The sequence below is a fragment of the Cynoglossus semilaevis genome, chromosome Z (genome assembly GCF_000523025.1).
Source record: "Cynoglossus semilaevis isolate Cse_v1.0 chromosome Z, Cse_v1.0, whole genome shotgun sequence".
In the NCBI taxonomy this organism is placed as follows: domain Eukaryota; kingdom Metazoa; phylum Chordata; class Actinopteri; order Pleuronectiformes; family Cynoglossidae; genus Cynoglossus; species Cynoglossus semilaevis.
In genome coordinates, this window is record NC_024328.1 from 18,311,861 (window position 1) to 18,334,864 (window position 23,004).

Sequence of the window (23,004 nt, forward strand, 5' to 3'; positions counted from 1 at the left end):
TTAATTAGATACAGTAGTATTAGTAATACTGTGTTTGCAAATAGTACAGAGTAAAAAAACAAAATAAAACACACAATTTTACTCATGGACAACTCCTGATGCTGTATAGCTTGGTGAGACTGGTAAATTATTGCAGATTATTGATGTAAAGATCAAAGATCAAAAAAGAGCTGAAGACAGCAGACCAACCCGCCACTAACAAATGGAATTAATATGAATTTAACAATTCTAATTATCAATTTAATTCCTTATTTATTCTCACTGTGTTAGAAAATAAAATATAGCACAAATACCATGTACAAATACTATGGGTTTGTCAGGTTTTGTAATTTTTTTATTTCCATTTCAAGCATTCTGGCTTCCCATCATGTTTAGTTGATAGGCAAGGTTGTCCAATCAGAGCCTGAGAACAGGCTTTAAGCTTTTTGGTTTAAGAAAATAAAATAGTCCAGTTGCTAATCTGAGGAATGGGAATTCGTTTCACCCTTCAAAAGGGTTTTCAGGATGAAGGCAGAATCTCTTGGCACAAGTGATCTTTGTTTAAAGAAAAAAAAAATACCTGTAATTATACAATGATACCAGAGAGGCAGGCAGACGGACAGATACAAATTTGGTCATAAACTTCTTTGGTAGAAGGAAGGAAATTGAAGGGGGCTTGAAATATGGGGGGGGGGGGGGGGGGGGAGAGGAGGCTGAAGATGAATGATTTAAGGGTAGAGTATTTCCAAACCCCTCTCCCCCCACACCTCTCCTCAACACCTCATATGTAATCTAGAAACCAAAGATGCTCCTGAAACACAGAGAGAAACACCAACAAAGGTGAGAATAATGGCAACGTATTGAAGGGAATACTTCACAATGCCTATTGTGCCAGTATCCTTTTCAGGCGGCAGACCCGATGTAATTTGGTCTGCGTCATCTGCCTCTACTCACAATGCAGCACTACAGCTTTGAAATGGATGGCAAATGAAGGCCATTTGTACATAATCACAGCAGATAGAAGAATTCTGAAGCCCTACAATGTGTTGTTGGGGCAGAAAGAAAGACCTTGGTCTATCTGTGGCAGCCAGCGCTGCTAAGCCCTGGCAAGGGAGGTCTTTTTTTCCCAGAAACAAGCAAATCAATTCAAATCAAATCAGCTTGCTGACTGTGACATTTAAACAGTTCAATTTACATCCTTATGTTAAGAGGAGAGCTGCTCTCTAAGATGCCTATTCATTCACAAAGAAATTAGACATCTATATTTCAGCTGCTTAATAGAGCAAATATGCTGTAGCCGTAGCAAAGAATGTGTCGTGTTTCTCTTCAGTGTACAAAGGGCTAGGCATTGTCTAACATCAGGAGTGCAGCCCGAAACACAGAAAAGGGATAATATACACAATAAAGGCAGGACAAAACAAAAACAGGGCGGTGCATGATATGTATGCATTATAACATATGTGTACATTTAAGTGCAAACACACACAGAATCAATGCTGGTGTATGTCCTAGGGGCTGTCTTCCTGCTGTGCAGGCTGGCAGGCACTTTTGACATGGTGGTCCTTTTGTTTCACATCAAACAAAATGCCGCAGCTTTGCAAACGGCTCCACTAATTTCTGATGGTGTGCCCCAGCCATTTATCATTGCCGCTCACCCTCTCCTCCTTTTTTCCTCTCCTAACATGGCTCTGATAGCTTTGCTTTCAGCCAAGCTGTTTTCCTCAGGAAGATGCAGACTAAAGCAGGCTGGGGCTGACACACACACACACACAAATGCGCACACACACGCACACACACACACAAACACACAGGCATAAATACCTCAAACCCAGTTTCAGATAGAGGCAGACAAACATACACACATCACATGGATATTAGGACACGCATATGCGCAGGAAACTGCAGTGCTCCTGAACTGCCCCAGAGCCCGCTAACTATGCAGAACCTTGAGATAAGCTTACCATCTCGTCGTACAGTCCAGAAGCCATAGGCATAGACAGACCAGTGCTCAGAGTGTATATATATATACCACAAAACAAACAAACAACAAATAAATGTTAACCTTGCTAATCTGATTTAACACTCTCAAAGCACCTATGCAAACTGTGTATAAACCATATGACTGGATCCCTGACGGATAGCCAAAGAATTTAATTAGCTCCCAACTCTTCTTCTTAACAGTAAACACATTTTTCTGACTCAGTCTGAATCAGCCATGGGTTTTTTTTATCCTTCTCATCCTCCACATACCAGAAACGATGGAGTCCACAAGGAAAAAATCCATCCTTCATCTGTCTCACCTCAAGCATCCTTTCCCACATCTGATCCTCAGCCTCAACTTACAAATCCATTAAAAACCAAGGAGGGTGGAGAGAAACAAGCCAAATCTGTGGAAGACTATGTGCACACACTTCATTTGTAAGGATACATTATTTGTGCACATACAGAAATTGGCCTCTGTAATAATGTCTTTGAATGGCTGTTTTGGCGGCTAGGTGGCTGACTGATTGGCACCCACACAGTTGTGTACTGGAAGACAGATGCATTCTTACATAAGACCTTATATAAGGCTGTGCTCTGTCCTGTTCAGTAAGACTGCTCCTTTTTCACTGCTTGTGCAGAAAGCTTAGTTCAGGGTAAGACTCTTCATCAACATGACCACCATCGTTACCAGACTTCACTTCTGGCTACAGAAGCAGATCAAAAGACAAGCTAAGCAAAGACATAGTGATAGAAATAAATGCAGGGCCTCATTTCTGGGTGTCTTGTTATCTCACTGCTTCCATCCTGGTAAAATCTTGTCCGCAGGTGAAGAAAGCATTACCAGATTCCGCAACCAAAACAATTATTATGTTTTGTGTGTGTGTTTGGGATATGAGAAAGAGGTATAGTGGGCTGGGGGTGTGGACCACAGGCTCTGAAACCTCTTCGGTTTTGAAGGATACTGAATAACAGTACTTGGAAAATAACCCATCTTCTTTTAAAAACAATACACCTGAGACAGTGAGGAGCACAGGCGAAGAGGAACAGGCTGGCCAAGCATGAAAACAGATGTCAGAGGGGACCACAGGCTCCACGGAAGAGACAGAGGGAAGGACATACAACTGAGATGGATGGGTGGATTCTGCCGGAGATAAAAAAAAGGTTAAAATAAAGAAATAAAGTGTTAAAAACTGGGAGGTACAGCAAAAAAACAAAAAAAAAAAACAAACAAAAAAAAAACATGCAGCTTTACCCTCATTGTTTTCCCTTTCATTCAAAGGAAGACAGTGGCCCTTTGATGTATTTATAATTAGTCAGTACACACTGTGAAGTGTTTTAAAAGACATAAAACTGCAATGGAACACTCCAGCCCTCCAAACAGGGTTTAACATGCTCCGAGGGTGAGGAATAAAGGGTGGGGAAGGCAAGAGAGATATTTCTTGAAAATATTTAATGGAAAATAATTAATGGCAAGCCATTTCGATGTGCTTGATCAGAAATGTATTTATTACCAGCAGGGGAGCAGTAATTAACCCACAGACAGCTTGTTTTCTCCGGGTCTTCTCATGTGTCAAACGGTTGATCCCGCAAGGCCCTGCTCTCCACTCGCCTGCCTGTGTGAGTCCACCTCCCATCCCTGTCCCATTGGACCACTTTCTCCTCAATTGAGAAAATGGCATGTGTGTGTGCGTGTACATATGCATGCTTGTTTGTATGCAACTGTTTATGAGATTATATGAAACAAGCATCAATAAAATTGAAATTCCTAATAAACAAAATTAATTGATAATTCTGTAGTTTCTTAGCTAACGTTAATGTATGTGCCTTGACTAAAGAAGCAAAAAGATGAAACTGCGTTATTGTTACTGACAACAGTAATTCACCTTGACAGACAATCTTATTATACGCCTCAACTACAGTTGAACACAAGCTGTGAGGTCAATAATCAGTATAAAAAGAGCATCCACCAAAGGCACAGACGTTCCAAGCAGAAATGGCTCATCAGTTTATGCTGAACTTTACCAGATAATTGAATGTCACTTTGGACACAGACCCTATTGGGCATGGGACTGCACTGGGAAATGTGTTCTATGGTTTGACAGATTTACATTTAAGCTAAAAACCATAAGCTGGATTCAATGTCCTCTAAACCAGACATCTATGATGGTCTATAGGTGCATCAGTTATCAGTGTTACTGACGAAGATGTATTTGAAATTTAGGAAGATTCATCTTTCCTTTTAATGATTAATGATTCTTTATCAAAACAATAAAAAATATTTGTTCGCCAATGAAAATTTTTTGAACTTTCTGCACTGGACACTTACTTATAACATTACAGTAACAAAGAAATAGTATACATAAAACTGCAACTTCTCATTACTTTCCAAATTTTGAGCTAAGTGGAGGAGACATGGCCTAATAGTAAATGGTTAGAATTTATAAACTAGTTCATATTTAAGTGGTTAAAACACAAAATAAACGTAGGCCACCAAAGTGTTTGACAATGGAAAGCTAATGTGACATATCAAAACCAAAAGTCTCCGAAAAAGAACTACATAGTATTGTTTACGTGTGGCAAAGTTTCTGATGGAAACACATGCAGAGCAGGATGGCTACCAAGGTAAAATCAGCTGGGAGTTTTGACATAGATCCACAACAATGGCTGGGACTGTCTCCAGGGAAACCTGACTGGTTTATTTTAAAATACAGTAACTTATGAAGTACACAGGGATCTTTCAAGCATTGGTTTTGATGTTGTTTATGCTATATTGAGTATGCTGTATATGCATACGTTGTACTGTACGTGTGTGAGTTTCCAACTGAGCCGGTTTTCACATGACAGAGACATAACATAAAAGAGAACACTTAGAGCCTTGTTGAGTCCTTTAAGCACTCAAACCACACCAACATGGATGTGGGGCGAGTGGAGAAAACACAAAGATACAAGAGGAGAAACCCCCATTTTCGTCAAACTGTGAGAAAGCCCTGGAGATTGTGAAGCTGTCATGGACAAAACACTGCATGAATATTTAGCAACCAAATTAAAATTACAAAATACTAAACAAAACAAGACGAGGTGACGAAATAAGAGGGAGAGAAAATAACATATTCCAGAATACACCGGTGGGACAAGTGCCCACCTTTAATTCCCCACTTATATCCTCATTCATTTGCTCCCCACTCCCCTGTCCTCCCTGCTTCTGAGAGAAATGGGGAGAAGCTTGTCTTAAATAATAACAGATGTATCGGTAAATACTTCAAATGAAGAAACCAACATGTAATCTAGCTTTTAAATCACAGAGTAGTACACGGAGTGATTATCTGCACTAATTGTATTTGAATGTATTTGTATTTGAATAGTACTAACAAATCCAGTGTAGCATGTTAAATAGATTTTAGCATGTAGATATCTTTTAGAAAGTAATTGCGATTTTGAAGTGTGTACAAAACAGCAATGAAAAAGAAAATGGACTTATGCGAATAATTCTGATTTATCCATTCTTTTAGATTTAAAGTATGTGCTTGTAGCATTGAAGTCTGCTTCAACATCTATTCCTACATCAGTTTTAACCCTAATTTTGACGGGGTAGGTTAGTTACACTATTTGAGCACTATTTTCAAAGAAACATCATACATATGGCATTCCAAGAAGGGTTGAACTAATCTCTGTACATTATTTCTAAATAATGGTAAAGAGGAGTGGTTCATGTGGCGTTTTGGCTCAGAGGCAATTCCGGTTAGGGCGATTGGTACCTTCCAGTGGACTCACCACCTGCCGAATGGGGGTTGGTACGGTGCAATGTGATTTGGGTGGCAGTCATAAAGACTGCTGCCCCCGCGACCCGGTAACGGATAAGCAGATGAAATGGATAAATGGAAGTTCACAGGTTCACAGCATTTCTTTTAGATCACTGATATTATGGTAACTTATTTTACCAATAATTTAAGATTTGCTAATGTAATGCCTGCTCAGTCCCAGGACTAAAAATGATTTACCAGATAGTATCTGGGAAACAAATAAATGCAAATAAGAGAAAGGAAATCTGACCCGGCAAAAAATGTTCCTTTGTCTCAACTTTTTCAGACAGTTTTTCAGGTAATTCCTTCTAATTTTACTCACCCTACATCCCTGACCTACTTTGGCATCATATTCTATCCTGTGGTTTCAGAGTTCAGATAATCAGTTAGTCTACAACTAAAACAAAAAGTGGACCAAAGGTCTGATAAGATATTATTCAATTATTCAATTATATACAAGACTGAGTTTATCTGTCAAAAAGTGTCTACAGTTTATATCAACATTAAAAGGAACCTTCTTAAAAACAAAGAACACCGACTGTCACGACTGACATCTATGCTATCAGGACAGACTACTATGTGGGCCTGATGACATCAAATGCAGTAAGTAGCAAGCAAGTATGGTATACAAAACTACCTTTTTCTCTATCAATCATTAGTCCCTAATGCAATTGAAACCAGCTGGGAATAACTCATCCTGATGGTCCTGGCCATGTGCACGCAGAGGCCTGACTAGTCATGAAGCCACTAACACAAGAGAGAGTGATGATCAATATGTAATGGAAGGTCCCAGTAGGACATTTGAGTTAAGCAAACAGTATAGTAAGTCAGGCATTTAGCTTAGGAGCCTCCATATAACCTACAAAAGATAAAGCATTTATCCCAGGGGTGCAATTACAACGCAAGGAGGCTGGCCAAACCTTTATTTTCACCTTCCCCTGTGAAAAATGTATTCTTTTAAATTTACCTTTACAACACCAATTTTTAACCCATCATTTTGTCACTCTTTAGACTGTGATGAATCCATTATATCCACCTCCATGTCTGGGTTAAAAGTAACTGTTCTTCTGTTGCCATACTTAGATTTAGCTATGTAGCATTTTCCTCGTTTCCTTGTGTTCTTGACGTATAGAGGAGGTGGGTGGTCCCTTGGGACAGGGATGAACCAGATTGTTTGCAGATATGTTGGCTTTTGGGGGGAAAAACAAAATGCTTTTTTATTTATTATTTCTCCACCATCTCACTGAGGATACCCAAACATGTACTGCACTGTATCAGGTTATCCATTCTCCTGACTTCTGACTTTTCAACAAAAATGCAGAAAAAGGACAAAAATATTGCAAATTTGCATGTGGATGATCTATATCCCAACTATTATAAATAATAAATAATAGTAACAAAAGTAATAGTTAATGAAATGGACATCTCGACTCAAGTCCTTGGCGCTTGCACAGAGGCATTAACAAAATATTATTTTGGTTTTGTCAATCAGAATACCTAAAACCATACATTGCACAATATTTTTTTTTCTACCATAGTGATTGGTATTATAACTACATCTACCTCTTATAACTCTCTATGGATTGACCATATGTGGGTGTGACTGCTGTAACAATGGAGTATTGTCTTTATCAGTGTCTTTATGTAAGAGGAAGGCAGGAAGGAAAAGTGGAAAAAAATGAAACACCTACCAGTTCAACAAAGGACAGCCCACCGTAGCTGTGGGCCATGATGAAAACATTTTTGGCTGCAGCGTTGGACACAAAGTTGTCCCACACGTATAGCACGTGTTCCTCCGAGGAGCCATTTTCCTGCAACACAAAAGCAGAACACTTAAGTAAGATACAACCTGGCACAAAGGGGTCAATCAAACACAAATCTATAGAGATCTTAGACTCTTGGATTTTAATGCTCCATCTTCAACATGATAAATGCTAACATACAGCCAAGAAAAACAAAACAAAAAGGCCACAGTTGCCGGGGGTGATTTCTATAAAGAGCCACACTTGAGCAGATCGATAAGTCTTGCATATTGCAAATGCCCCAATGTAAAACTCAATAGCCTGGGAGACATAACGTTTAAATCTTAATTTGTACCCTGTTGCTGAATCAATGGTCCATCCATACACTAGTAGAGGCATTATGGTACAACACAAGAGGAAGGTCAAAGGATTAGAAAAAAAAGGCCACAGAGACGATATGTACAAATGCACGTGCATTTGTACATATCGTTTCTGTGACCACGCCGTGGCAATTGCAAATTAATACACCAATGTGAATTTCTCATTGATCTCAGTATATAAACGTATAAGTTGGATACACCTTTGAAAGAAAAGACAAGTGCACGTCCACAAAGAGCAACAGTAAGAGTACAAATGAAAAACGAACATCTGTTAATGAACGTGACAATGATTCCACTCTTTGATCTGCTATCAATCGTTCTGCTTTACAATGGAACTCCACAAGACAATACAATACAGCCTTGTCAAACCAGAAGAAAAAACTGTATCCTTCTACAAACCACACTGTATTTAGAACCAAACTCTAGGAACAAACAGACAAATACACACAGACATTCTCCATTTAATTAACCTTTGTGTATGTGAGAAAGAAAACCCTAGAAAACAAACCCATGGAGAAAGTAGAGAAAAAATAACCTCATCTGATAATTGAGTGTCAAACCAAACTATAAACGTAATTAGAGACATGAGAAAAAAAATAAGGACAGATGAGTCTTAAGAAACTACCCTGGTAGATTTCACTAATTTGTTTGTATGTAACACAGAAATACTGCATAATATAACCAAAGGATAATTGCTTCACCATCCACTGTAGTAACTGTGAAAAAATACAGCACATACACTTTATGTGATGGGAAAAAAAAGGTCTTTGATTTATAAAAGACCATGAGGCAGCTTGTGTTTCCAAAGAGGCCCTTGCGTCTACAAGTGTGTGCCATTTGTGTGTTGCACTTGTTCGATATGATGATGTGCTGATGTGTGTGTGTGTTTTGTTGCAGTGTTTGTCTGGAGGTAAATTAACCTGTCAGAGTGTTTGTGTTTACTGCTAGATTAGCTTGTGGGGGCTGCAGTGTCAGAGCCCACTTCCATTCACAGAGTGATGCAAGAGCAAGCAACTCTGCTCCTGCCTTGCCCTTCTGCCATCTCTGCTCCCTCTGTGTGTGTGTGCAAGAGTGTGTGTCGTCTCTGGGCTGGCTGCCGTAGCAGAGTTGTCTATCTGAAAGGCTGTGGCATCAAAGTCCTTTGAAGTCCCTCCTCTCCTCCGCCATGTCGCCCTTCATCTGTGAGGCCCATTTCATTAGTCACCCTTCTTCAACCTTTTCCTCCTCTCCATCCTTCTGTTCCTCCTTATGCTGATTCCTCAGGGCTCTTCTTCACACTCCATCTCTCATTGTGTCCACTTATCCACCCTCCCTTTGGTGCACTGTCTGTTATTGAGATATTAGGCAGGGTTTGCCACTGTACCCAAATACCTCTATGCATGTTTGTGTGTGTGGTACAATTCAAATCAAACATACAGTAGTACAATAAAATGTAAACGATTTAAAAGAATTAAAATGTTGTTACCTTTAAACATAATTTACAAGGAACATGTCAGGTAAAGTCTTGATAATGAAGTGATAATGAATCTCGAAAGCAGAAGATGTTAGAAGTCAGGTAAGAGAAAATATCTTTAAAGTAACTGTAACTGTTAGATTCCTTATTTGGGATGTTTGGGATTCTACACTGTATGTAGGGATAATAGGAACTCTCATTAAAAACTCTTGTGTTTGCAAGGAATGGAGGCTAATAACATCTTAGTCATCAAAAATAATATAAGTATAATCCAGTAGGAAATCTGCCTGATTCCAAACGTTATTAGCCAGCATACTACAGGTGTTATAAATGTGTTTATGTTTAACAAATGCATTGTTGTGACTCAAAATTTGAATTACCGAGCATTTGTGGATGCTGTCCCAACATATTTAGAACATTAATTTTGTTGTGAAGTGAGATTTAACCTGTGAAAACTTAAAACCGGATGCTTTAACTTATTTTAGTCTATTTATATTTCTCTGACCTTACATTTCTCATGTATTGATTGTGTCATTGTGTCAGACTAAGTCAGTGCTGCGCACAGCCTTTGCATTCACCCTTTGTGTCAGATAGCAGACTGACATACTTGGCATGGCAGTGTAGTGAATTATCTAATGAGGATTTGCATACTGTTGCAATTATTTTCCGGGGTTAATTAGCTGCAGTGGAACACAGCACCCTAAGAGACCGTCTTCCTGTCACCAGCTCTCACACAGTATCTTAACTTATTTATTTATTTCCCCAGTTTGTTTGTGCGTATTGGTGTGTATTCCTGTGTATGTGTATGTGTATGTGTGTGTGCGTGAGTGAGTAAGGATGTGCTGCGAGTGCATCTGCCAGTACTGTCAGAACAGCATCCCCACTGCATACCTGTTGCCAGCATCCTTCAGCCATGACTGTCAAGGGACATTTGAGGGGAGTGTACTGTTTGTGTGTGTTTACATACATAGGGATCCATACTGTCCTCCGCAGAGAATAAAAAATACAAATCTACTCCCGAGACAGTCTCCGGACTAGACCGTCTCCAGATGCTGACAGCTAACTAGTATCAAAAAGAAATGTTGAGAGAGACAGAAAAAAAGAGCTGGGAGGAGGAAATGGATAGAAGGTGCAGAGAGAAAGTGAAAGTGACAGCAAAAGACACCCATATCCACTGCATGGAGGATATACACTATATACTGTTGTGTCAAGCAGGAATAACAGGTGGAAATGCTATTTTTTTACAAATAGTAAATGGTATTTAGCAGAATTAAAGGTGCTCATGTATAAGGTGAGTATGTTTGTTAAAATGTGTTATAAAAGTGTAACATATAGGCTACAATACTGTATGTATGCAATGTCTTCTTCTTTTTCTTTCGGCTTTGTCCCTTTTTTCAGGGGTTGCCACAGCGAATCATTGATTTCCATCTCTCCCTGTTCTCTTCATCTTCTCCTCTGACTCCAACTATCTGCATGTCCTCCCTCACTGCATCCATATATCTCCTCTTTGGCCTTCCTCTCTTTCTCCTACCTGGTAGCTCCATCTCTGACATTCTTCTACCAATGTATCCACTGTCCCTCCTCTGCACATGTCCAAACCATCTCAATCTGGCTTCTCTAGCTTTTTCTCCAAACCTTCCTGTCTGTGTTGTCCCTCTAATGACCTCATTCCTGATCCTGTCCATTCTTGTCACTCCTAGAGAGAATCTTAGCATCTTTAACTCTGCCACCTCCAGCTCCTCCTCCTGTCTTCTGCCTATTGCTACTGTCTCTAAACCATACATCATGGCTGGTCTCACCACCGTCCTCTAAACCTTTCCCTTCACCTTAGCTGACACTCTTCTGTCACAGATCACTCCTGACGCTTTTCTCCAGCTGTTCCATCCTGCCTGTACTCTATTCTTCACCTCTCTTCCACAGTCTCCTCTGCTCTGAACAGTTGATCCTAAGTACCTAAACTCCTGCACCTTCACCACCTCTGCTCCTTGTAACCTCACTATTTCACTGTTCTCCCTTTCGTTTACACACATGTACTCTGTCTTGCTACGACTGACCTTCATTCCTCTTCTTTCTAGTGCAAACCTCCACCTCTCTAGGTTCTCTTCTAGCTGCTGTCTACTCTCACTACAGATCACAATGTCATCTGCAAACAACATAGTCCATGGGGACTCCTGTCTGACCTCATCTGTCAATCTGTCCATCACCACAGCAAACAAGAAGGGGCTCAGGGCCGATCCTTGATGTAGTCCCACCTCCACCTTGAAGTCTTCTGCCCTTCCAACAGCTCACCTTACTACTGTTGTCCTATTCTCATACATGTCCTGCACCAAACTAACATACTTCTCTGCCACTCCTGACTTCCTCATACAAAACCACAATTCCTCCCTTGGCACTTTGTCATATCTTTTCTAAATCTACAAATACACATTGTAGCTCCTTCTGACCTTCTCTGTACTTCTCCATCAGCATCCTCAAGACAAATATTGCTAGGCATGAAACCATACTGTTGTTCACAAATCTCCACTTCCTGCCTCAACCTAGCTTCAACTACTCTTTCTCAAATCTTCATTGTATGGCTCATCAACTTTATCCCTCTGTAGTTGTTACAACTCTGTACATCACCCTTCTTATAAATTGGCACCAGAACACTTTTTCTCCACTCATCAGGCATCTTGTCAGTCTCTAAAATTTTGTTAAACAACCCAGTCAGGAAATCTACCTCCACTTCTCCTAAACACTTCCATACTTCCACTGGTATGTCATCAGGACCAACTGACTTTCCACTCTTCATCCTCTTCAGAGCTTTTCTAACTTCATCCTTTCTAACCTGATCTGTACCTTCTTCCTAATTCATTTTACACACTACCATCCGATGTTGTTTGGCTACACTATCACCTGCCACCACCTTACAGTCTCTAATCTTCCTCAGATTACCTCTTCTACATAGAATATAATCTATCTGTGTGGACCTGCCTCCACTCTTGTAAGTCACCCTGTGTTCCTCTTTCTTTTGGAAATATGTGTTTACCACAGCCATTTCCATTCTCTTTGCAAAATCTACCATCATCTCCTCTGTTCCCTTCCCTTACATGACCATTAAGGTCTGCTCCAATCACCACTCTCTCTCCCCTGAGGATACTCTCTATCATCTAATCCAGCTCCTTCCAGAACTTCTCCTTTTCTTCTAACTCACAGCCCACCTGTGGGGCATAACCACTAACAACATTTATCATCACTCCTTCTATTTCTACCTTCACACACATCAACCTGTCTGACTCTCGTTTCTCCTCCACCACATTTCTTACATATTCTTCCTTTAGGATCACCCCTACTCCATTTCTCTTCCCATCTGAACCATGATAAAACAGTTTGTAGCCTTCTCCAATGTTTTTAGCCATACTGCCCTTCCACCTGGTCTCCTGCACACACAAAATATCTACTCTTCTTCTCTCCATCACATCAGCTATTTCTCTACTTCTCCCTGTCATTGTACCTACATTCAAAGTTCCAAACTTGAGACTAACACTTCTATTCTTCATCTTTTCTCTTTTTCTCCTAACCAAACGTCCTCCTCTTCTTCTTTGTCTTTGACCAACAGTAGTCCAATTTCCATCAGTGCCCTGTTGGTCAACAGCACTGTTGGCGGTCGTTTTTGACCCGGGCCCTGATCGATCCAGTATGGAAAACATTTTGATTTGCATTCTTTAATTTGGCAAAGGTTTTACGCCGGATGCCCTTCCTGACGCAACCCTCACCATTTATCCGGGCTTGGGACCGGCACTATAAAACACTGATTTGTGTACCCTAGTGGCTGGTTTATGTATGCAATGTATATAATATATTTAATATATAGATATTTATATACATATATTAATATATATTTTTAAAATAAAACATTTCTTATTAGGACATGTATTGCTTCATCTACTTCTTTATACTATCTGATTTATTCACATGTATCTGCGACAGTTATACAGTTTAAGCCACATTTTTGTATTTTCGCACTCACAGTTTGTAGCCATATTGTAGCCATATTCATACATTAACCTGCTAAATAAGGTAACTCTTGTTCTCCTCTTCTTGTGCAAATTTGCCTCTGCTTCTAGTGTTTACAATAAACTGACAAAAATGTGGTTTTAGGTGAGTTCTTGTCTCCCAATCATCATGATGTTAATGTGTTAAGTCTGACGTCACTGCTATAGCTGTTAGCTGACCTGCTACGGGACATTGTGCATGACTGGACTATGGGACCTTCTAACTCTTTAAAATTCCATAAGTGCTTCCAACTGTTGAATGCTTCCAATTGTCCTGTTTAGAAAAAAAGTTTAATTTAGAGCTTTCCATTACTTACACAGTAACAACTCACGCACCATTGCAGTGTCACACATATTTGTGCTCGCACACACAAACACATTAAAAACACAAAGAAGTTGTGTTTCATTGCTTCATGCATGAAAAGTGCCACACTGTCTGCCTCAAACACACATTATATGTACGTCTATAGATGAACATAAACACACACACACACACACTGGTTTCTTTAGAAGTTGTCTGTTCCAATACTTGCCCTGTGTTTATTCATTGTAATGAGAAGCAGAGAGAGCAGAGCGGATGAGTGGTGTGCTGCAGCCAGAATAACAACCCCAACGCCAACACAAACCCAGTGTCTGACCAACACAGGAAATAATGAATCTAACAACATCAACACACTCAGACAAACAACCGCTTCAGACCTAGCTTCTCCTCCCCACTCACACACAAAACTTCAGAAAACTCCTGAGGATGCTGGGATTTTAGTGAGCAGCAGTCCGGATGGAATGGAGAGGGATAAGAGACGTAATACCTTTCAAGCTCAGAAAGCTTTTAGAGACAGCCAGGAGTGTCAGAACAGTGTCACGGGATTCCTAAACATCTTTATTGGGTTTGGACATGGAGTTCCAATCTTCTAAATGTCTAGGAGCATTTTAGGATGTTTCCAAGTAAAAAGCTGATGAAGAATCATTAGTAAAACAAACACATTACACAACAATATCATCCAGAGATTATTCCTTCAAGCCAGGAGGGAAAATCATATTCCACAGAAGCCTCACTTGTTCTCTTTCATCTTGTACAATCATCACAAACACAGACACACACACACACACACACACAACAACAACAACAACAACTTCTCTGACTGACTGCATCACTAACCTCATTCAATCTCCGTCTCCTCCTGCTCTCAGGCCACTGAACCATCCCCAGTCGTTACACATTTAATCTATTCTGATCAGCACAGGGCAGGATTGTTTTCATGTGGGCTTAATGATTAAATATTAAATAAGCAACGTACTGTAGGTAATTACATGTTTGATATGGTAAAAAAAAGATTATCGGAGTGAGTAAATTTGTAGGTGCATGGTACATGACTCTTTAGACACAATTAAAAAGTGGATCTGGACACCTGTTTGCAATCGCATTGTAATCAATGTCCGGGATTTATGCTCTCCATCACAATCACTTTTCCGTTTATTTTTCTCTGCTTCCTGTCTTTGTTTCTTCTTTCTTTTTGCTTCGGATGTAGACGAAGAGCTGAAGCTAGCTAGAAGCTGTCTGGGAGCGGATGGTTCTGCTAGAGTGGGGGGAAAAGGGAAGGTATGGAGCAAATTAGCAGCTAAGATGGGAAAATAATGACTGTGGCATTGTGGGTAATTAGCAGGTATGGTACCTATGGAGAATTGGGAATATAATGATGTGAGAAAAAGAGAGAGGAAAAGGGAGAGTGAGGTGAAAAATGTGTGTAAGTGTAAGCCGTTACGTGTGCAGTATGTGTGTGTGTGTGTGTGTGTGAGAGAGAGAGAGAGAGAGAGAGAGAGAGTAACTCAACTGTTCACTGAAAGGATGTAAACTTTTAGGATGGAAGGAATGTAATGCTGCATAGAAAGAAAAAGAGTAAGAAGAAGAAGAAGAAGAAGAGAGAAATACAATAGCGTACATGTCATCCTACGTGCAGATTAGCGTGCTCACACTGTATACAATGAAATAGCGTGACCTTGGCGGGGTCAGTCAGCTCTGACAATATTTGCCAGGGCATTGTTTCAAATCAATAACTCATTAACAAAGTACAAAGGAAGTTGCTGTGGGTTTGTGAGATTCTTTATTAGAAAAGAGCGGCTGCGGGCCAAAAAGGTCATCACTGTGACATCTCAGCTAGCCTCGCACCGCCGCCCGGATTGTCAGGTGAAATTACTGCGAGCCCTTAATTGACATAAGGCAAAGGAGAGCAGGCAGGCAGACAAGGCTGTGTTTGTTCCAGTATGACCCTGAGGTGCTGCGTGTGAGTGTGTTTCTCTGTGTGTTAAGGTTTGTGCATGTGTGTCTGTGTCTTTATTTGGGTCGACCTGTATACACAACAGGGTTGTGTGTGCAGATAGACGAGAGGGAGGAGGAAAGAGAGTGGGATGAAGGGAGCTCCGAAGGTGGGGAGGTGTGAGGGAGGGCAAGGTTGAATGTGTTTGATGGTTGACCTGACTAGAAGATTGGGAGCAGGGATCTGAGACTAGCTACACTGATTCTGCCTTGAGCAAACAGACAGGTATGTGCTCACCCTGACAACCCCTACACACACACATCCCACACATCATGCTCCACAGATATCCGAAAACTCAAACACACCAGAAAAAGCACAAAATCACCTCGGCTTTTTAAACTTTGAAAAGTCCAAATCTGATCTTGCCTGGACTAAAACACCTGCACCACGTACAGAAATAGAAGTCCAAACATAAAGATGGCATCTAGCCAATTTGTTCTGTGCAGCATGAAGGTCAGCTGCCCTTTCGCCCTGGTCATTGACCGCTCCTCTGACCAAGTTCAGAGGTTAATCAAGTCCCTACCTGTCCTTGGAAATGCTGAGTCTTACGTATTCGCACAACAGTAGGCCAAAGGTCAAATAAACCTTGTCTGTATAATTGCTCCTGACCCACAGTTAGGGGCAAAGGGGTGAAGGTGACAAAGTGCAAAAACACCAGTTCTATAGAGAAACACAGTAGAGTTGTGTCAAATACAATTACCTGCTGGAGTGTGTTTGTGTGTCTGTGTTTGGTTGTGTGTCCATGTCTTAATGTTTTATAATCAGGTTTTGCTGTGTTTAGGCATATGTGCATTTATGTTGCCTGATTCCTCCAAATGTTGTACTACAGTGAGGACATAGGGATACAGGGCATCATCTGCTTAGCTCAGACAAGGACAAGGATCTTAAATGGCCCTTGTGGACAGCTGCAGATGGCAATAATGGGTCTGACTGAGGCAGGAGATAAAAATGAGCCATGTATACGCACACCCTACAGAGTCCATTAAAATTAGATACAGTATGTATGATGGACAATGATGGTGCACCTGGATCAATGTATTTAAATAGAAATGGGATGATGAAGGGCAAAATGTAAGCCAAACATTTTGGTGGAAACATTAGCTAGCAGGTGGTAATTGGTCTGGGTTTTAAAATTGATTATTAAGTGCATCCAGCAAAGGGTTTGTAATTTCAGGCAAAGATTAGTTTGGGTTGTGTTATTTGTTTTGCTAAATGACTCCAGAAAATTCACAGTTTTTCAGTGCAGAATGAAGGGTGGAAACATACACTGAGTGTGCATAAGCAGCGCACTATGAACTGCATTGTTACAGTATGTTGATGAACAGAGTCACGTTGTCCCAGAGCAAGCTGAGAAAACCAATGCTCCATCATAAAACATTCTTCCCAAACAACAGCTTAAAAAGTGAAGAGCTAACACAACTTCAGAGTTGAACACAATGACGGTGTTCTGTGGTCAGGCTTCAGCTTTTCAGTTGCTATTGGGCAAAAAGAGAAGTTAGATCCCATGTGGTAAACAAAAGTTGTTTCTGTACAACCTTTGAAGATTTTCTCCACAAACATCTTAGCTAATAATTTCTAGCCTTAATAGAAACTCAGACCATCAAATGTAAACACATAGGGGGATACAATAATTAAACATAGATAAATGAAAAGGCCCTAAAAATGGTAAAACTAGCACTCTAAAGAGCTACAATATTCACCCCACCATTGTGTGAGCGTGCCAAATGAGTAATTGCAGAGAAACGCAATTGGAAGTCAACGCCAAAGATTTGTTTTTATAAGCATTTACATACATGTCTCATTCTTGCAGTCACACTGAGGCTGAATATAGTGGGGAAGACTGATCCTCTCTCTGAACATGTAAAAGATGCACAATTCAAGAAAATAAAATAAAGGCATGAAACATAAAGAAAAAAGTACTTTGTCATTTGAAAAATAATTGGTTCTTTAAAAATATGATGAAGCTCTGTTTTTATGCCCCTTGCTCTTTTTCCCCCACTTGGTCTTCTTCTTTCCTGGGCACTGTTGGCCTAATCCCAGCCAGCCAGCCTTGGGTGAACTCTTTGGAAGATTCTTAAGCTCATGAATGTGCCTTTTGTTACTGCCATTTCTCCGCTTGGCTGACAAAAAATAGCTAACTGGATTACTGCTAGAATTCAGAGTAAAGTGAACTCCCAAAACTTCTATATGGCAAAGCATTAAGAAAGCACCCCCTCTCCCCTCACCTCCCACCCTAAAACCTTCCACTATCCTCATCAGCAACCCTTCGATTACACCTTCTATCCTTCCAACCCTGCTTTTATTCTCTCTTTCATTTCCCTGCCCTAGTGTCGTGCAATCTAAAGCAGAGGAGAGGGATTAGATAAGGTTGAGAGGTTGCACACTATGAACCCGGGGCTAAAAAGTAGAAATCCTAAAAGTATTTAAGGGCTTATTAATGTGTGTAAGGAAGCGTATTAATCAACTCAACTAAATCAGGGGGGACCGACGCATGTGAATGGGTATGTGACGGTATGTGAGTCAAAACTTGAATCTCATAGATAAAAATGCCAGTGTTTTACTGAGTTTAAAGACGTGTCTTATGATGTGATGATGAAAAATGTTTGAGTGTTCTTGTACTAAAGATTTTAGTGTCCTAAAATGGCATGGTTACTGTTGTCTGATGTTCCTTTTCATGTTGGACCAGACATTTCCATTTGGAGACAGAGATGTCATTGACATTAAGCAGGGGTTTAACTGTAATGCCTGGCAGAGATTTTATTTTCTTGAATCTCCTCACATCTATAGATGGTGACAGGCCCAAAATTTTGTCACTTGCTAAAAACAACTACTCAATTTTAAAGAAAATGGTTTTGTCATTTCAAGGACATAGCAGTGATTCACTACTCGCCTCTATTATACCTGAACCTTAATAAATAAACATCCTACCAGGTAACCTGAGATAAAGAAACATACTAAATGTCTGACTAACTCTTTTTCTTTAATTTAATGATTATATTAAAAAAAAGTTGAAATAATTAAAACTTAACTAACCCCCTTCTCTTATCTTGAATTATGTTCAAGATAGGTAAAAGGTGATTTACAGTTTTTTTCTAAATATGTGAAGCTAATCTACATAATCCAAATCTGTGCACATGTACTGTATGTGAGTGTGTGTATGTCATCTTACTGTGGATCACAAAGAGACTCAACAGTGGTTGGACACAGAGCAGTAGCTGTAGTGGAGGACAGAGGGGAGGTCATTCACATCCAAATCCTGCTCCACTCCCAGGTCAAAGGGCAACATTCAAGGGGCTTCAATACAGAGACAGCTTTCTTATTTGTTTATCTTAATCCTGTGTCTCACAATCCCTGCAACTAAGGACTTTATTGAAAATTCTAAACCTACTAAATGACCCCTATTTCCTTCAGTTAATGAGGATCATTTTGAATAATCCCCTGCTATGGGAAAAAAATAAAAATAAAATGTATGAAAATCTGTTTCTCTTTAAAACCTGCACCACAAAGAGAAAGTACAAAGTGAATGACATTTAACTGTGTTGGAAAGACTTCAGTGTAACATGACATGTGACACAGCAGAAGCAGTACTCGCTTCACTACTGCTTTATGTTTACATTTTGTACTTATACTATTCTTTATGTAAGTCCAAGGGTTGGGTGTTGGTCCACTAAGACATTACTGAATTTCTCAAATATGTAATGTTGAATGGCCCTACGTTGTTCTGAATTTTTCTGGATGAAATAGAGTGGGGATTATTTATATCTGTTGTCTTAACATTCACTGTTAGAAGATAAAATTAATGCAGTTATGCAATGGATAGCTGAGGGTCACACTATTGTACAAATACAAATACAAATCATTTTGTTGTCTTTCTGTTTGTTTCATAAATATTAAATGTAAAAGCCGGCACCATTGTTTTGCATTTTATGATATGTACCAACTTTTTTGATGAAAAGTTTTATTTACAATGCAATTTCATTCAAGACCTCTGTGTCAGATGTGTACAGAGGGTTAACAGTAGTAAAGCACAGGCAGGAAGTGCAAGAGAGAGAGAGAGAGTGACGGGTTAATGAACTTGAGCTCTGACAGATAAGGTCACTCTGCTCTAAAACTATGACAAAGGTGTAAATTAAATAAACTATATATATATGCGCCTCATAAACCGGTGCGCCTTATGGTCAATGAATCTTTGAGTCTGTCTTCCAACTATCCCTGGATGTAAAGTAAAGATTGAGGCTATGTTGACTAAAAGCATGCTTTTAATATTGCTTGAGGCAAATCATCTCATGCACATCATATTTTTTAGACAGTCTTAAAGGCACTATCAGTTTATGAAATGCACTTTTTTCCTGTACAATATCAAATTGTTTATTTATTGCTCTTCATTGCGAAAAAATCATCATGGCTAATACTATATGCTATTTATTGTTTGCTTTTCACATGCAGTGCCGATGCAGTTTGTATTTTGAAACAATTAATAATATCCAGGCAAGATGAAGTATTCAAAGAGCCATTTAATATATAAAAACTATGGTGCAAATAGTAAGAAGCACATTAGAGGTAATGTGTTCATGATTTCATCAACCAGCTAAAAGTAGAAATTAAGGATCTCAGAAAATATCGGCTGAATTATATTATAGGGATTTCCGATATTAAGGAAGTCCAAAATAGAAGTAAAGTCCAAATGCTTAAATTCCGATTCCGATATAAACCAATACCAATATATTGTAGCAGTGCAATGGTGACCTGGTGGTTAAAGAAGTTTAGTGTCGCCTGCTCAGTAAGGTGATGGGTAGTGTTTCTCAATTATTTTCAGCCATGCCGCCCCCTAGGCGACAGACGTTTTTTCACTCCCCCTCTCCCAATTGAAATACTATTGAGCGCCTGGTAATATTTATTTATTTATTTATCTGTACAAACCACTGTTTGAGTTGCTGGCACCAGCATTCTGCATACCACCCTGTGGTCATTAAAATAGATTACCGTGTTTTTCGGACCATAAGGCGCACTAGATTATAAGGTGTAATATCAATGAACGGGTCTATTTTCATAGATAAGGCACACCGGATAATAAGGCGCATTAAGCGAAAACAAAACAGTCAGCGAAACAATGAAGCGAAACAATCAAGCATGCCCGGATCCCTCTCGTCATTAGCCGAGCCAGTCTAGTTGCTGTTAATTGGTTGTTCCCTGATTATTCCGGCCTTCGTGAAAGCTCGGACGACATTTCAGACCGATACCTTAGCCCAGGCATCCACGATCCATTGGCTGATAGTGGCGTAACTCGCCCGGCGTTGCCTCCCTGTCTTGGTGAATGTGTGTTCGCCTTTTGTCTTCCAGTGCTCCAACGCAGATTTAAACGACCGTTAAACCCAATATTTAGCGGTTGGAATTCTTTGGTCAATCCACCCGAAATGATGGCATGCCCAGAAGTAATTTGCTTCACTTGAGTTTTGGCAATATCGGTGAGATGGGCGCGCATAGGGTCACCGATCAATAGGGACGGAGAATTGTGGAAAAGGGTAGTGAACTAAGTTGGACACTGGAGGACGCTGTTGTTGTTGGTCGCTCCTCCAGAGTCAGGCGGTTGTCACTATTTTTGTTCTGGTTGGTCACCGTGTTGTTGTTTTGACGCTGTTCCATGTGGAAGTGCGGATGTTGTTTTTCAGAGAGAGTGTGTGTTTTTACTGTATCGATAAAAAGGAGAAATAAAATGAGTTCTTGATCACGAAAAAAATCGAAAAAGCCTCGTCCCGCACCATACATCGACAATACAAGAACACAACGCTCTCAAATCTCCGGGTGTTTGGAGGCTCGACGCGACGTTGCACGTATTTGGGTTACACAACCATACTGTAACAATTGTTGTTGAGCATCTTCTAATTGTGAAAACAGAGTTAAACGTCATTGTTGGCTCCCAGTGTGCTTCAGTTGTGTGACATCATGTTTGATGCGCTGTGTGGTTTGGCTTTACAAAATCAGTTCGAGGTCAGTAAGAACAACCAGAAGTAATACGTAAGGCGCACCTAGTTATAAGGCGCACTGTCGATTTTTGAGTTTTTTAAGTGCGCCGTATAGTGTGGAAAATACTTAAATAGAGAAATTAGGTATTCTAATCCAAGGGCTTTAATTGTTTTCATTTCAAACAATTTCACTTCATTTATTTTAACAATAGAAACTGGATCCGTCAAAAGGGTCACTTCCCGAGTTTCGTTCAGTGGCTACAATTTGTGCGTGTGTGTGTTTAGTGGGTGTCCAGTCAGTGCTGCATGATAAGAATTTTTGCAGTGTGTTTGCACAGTGTGTGTTACTGAGATAATAATCCCAGCGGTAAACAGGAGCAAAGGGCCAGAGCTGCAATGACTGGCCCACCATTGGAAGAGAAAAAAAAAGAGGAGAGAACAGAGGGAAGGAAAAGGGTGAGGACAGGGGGAGAGTGAGAGAAATAGATAGATACAGAGAGAGTAAGGGGGGGCGGGGGGGGGTAGCCATGTGGTTAACACTTGCTCACTAAGAGGCGACTGGAGCTCAGCCAACCTCTTCACATACAGGCTGACCACACAAGAGCCTCTCTTTCCTCCCTCTACCTCCCATCCTTCCTTGTTGCCTAACATTTCATCTGCTCGCTTACTCAGCCACCTTCCTCCTTGCTCCTCCCTCTGCACCTTCTTGCCTCTTTTGTCTCCTTCAAACTTACCCGATTCCTCTCCCTCCTATTTTCTCACCTTAGTCTCTACTCCTACCTCCTGTGACCCTAAACTGTCACCCTGTCCGCCCACCCCATAAGGCCTGTTTTTGAAGAATGCATCCTTTTGTTCCCACAACTCAGCATTTTCAAATTATGTCCCTTTTCTCTGCATCTCTGTGCGGCACCATCTTCGTATTCCCTTACCCGTATTGGTATCCGTTCAGTCTCAGTTTCCTTTTGTGGGTTGCGGTACTTTCCGTAAAATTCCTTCTTCTTTTTGCTCTCTTTGTCTTCCTTTCGTTCTCTCTTCTCGGCAGGTTCATCAGAGAGTTCAGTAGGAGAGGGCAGGGTACTGGAGAGAGCCGGTTTCTCCACCTCCAGGTAGTTTTCATTGGGGTTGAGCACCATCACACCATAGCCTTCCTGACAGAGAAAAAAAATAACCCACAGGTTTAAAAGACAGTCTTGAGCTCATATTCAATTTTAAGTTCCCATTTTTAGAATCAAGTTAATTAGTTTTGAGTGACGTTTTGTGTCTAAACCCTTTAAAACTAGTTATCAAAAATTCAAAAAAGGACTTAATTAGTATCTACCGTTGAAGAATGACTTTATTTTCCTGACAGAATTTTT

General features: G+C 40.2%; 1 protein-coding gene across 2 annotated transcripts in view; it reads right to left on the reverse strand.

The window, feature by feature from the left end:
* Positions 1-23,004, reverse strand: part of arb2a (ARB2 cotranscriptional regulator A) — a 151,488-nt gene that overhangs the window by 71,290 nt on the left and 57,194 nt on the right. The window contains exons 7-9 of one of the 2 annotated variants that reach the window (XM_025053169.1): positions 22,579-22,797; positions 7,454-7,573; positions 724-3,103 (exon numbers count right to left, since the gene is read on the reverse strand). In XM_025053169.1, coding sequence (XP_024908937.1) covers positions 2,960-3,103; positions 7,454-7,573; positions 22,579-22,797 — 483 coding nt within the window. In that variant the 3' untranslated portion in view covers positions 724-2,959. Of the gene's footprint in view, positions 1-723; positions 3,104-7,453; positions 7,574-22,578; positions 22,798-23,004 lie in introns of those variants that run through there. The other variant, XM_008336743.3, reaches the window with a different exon arrangement.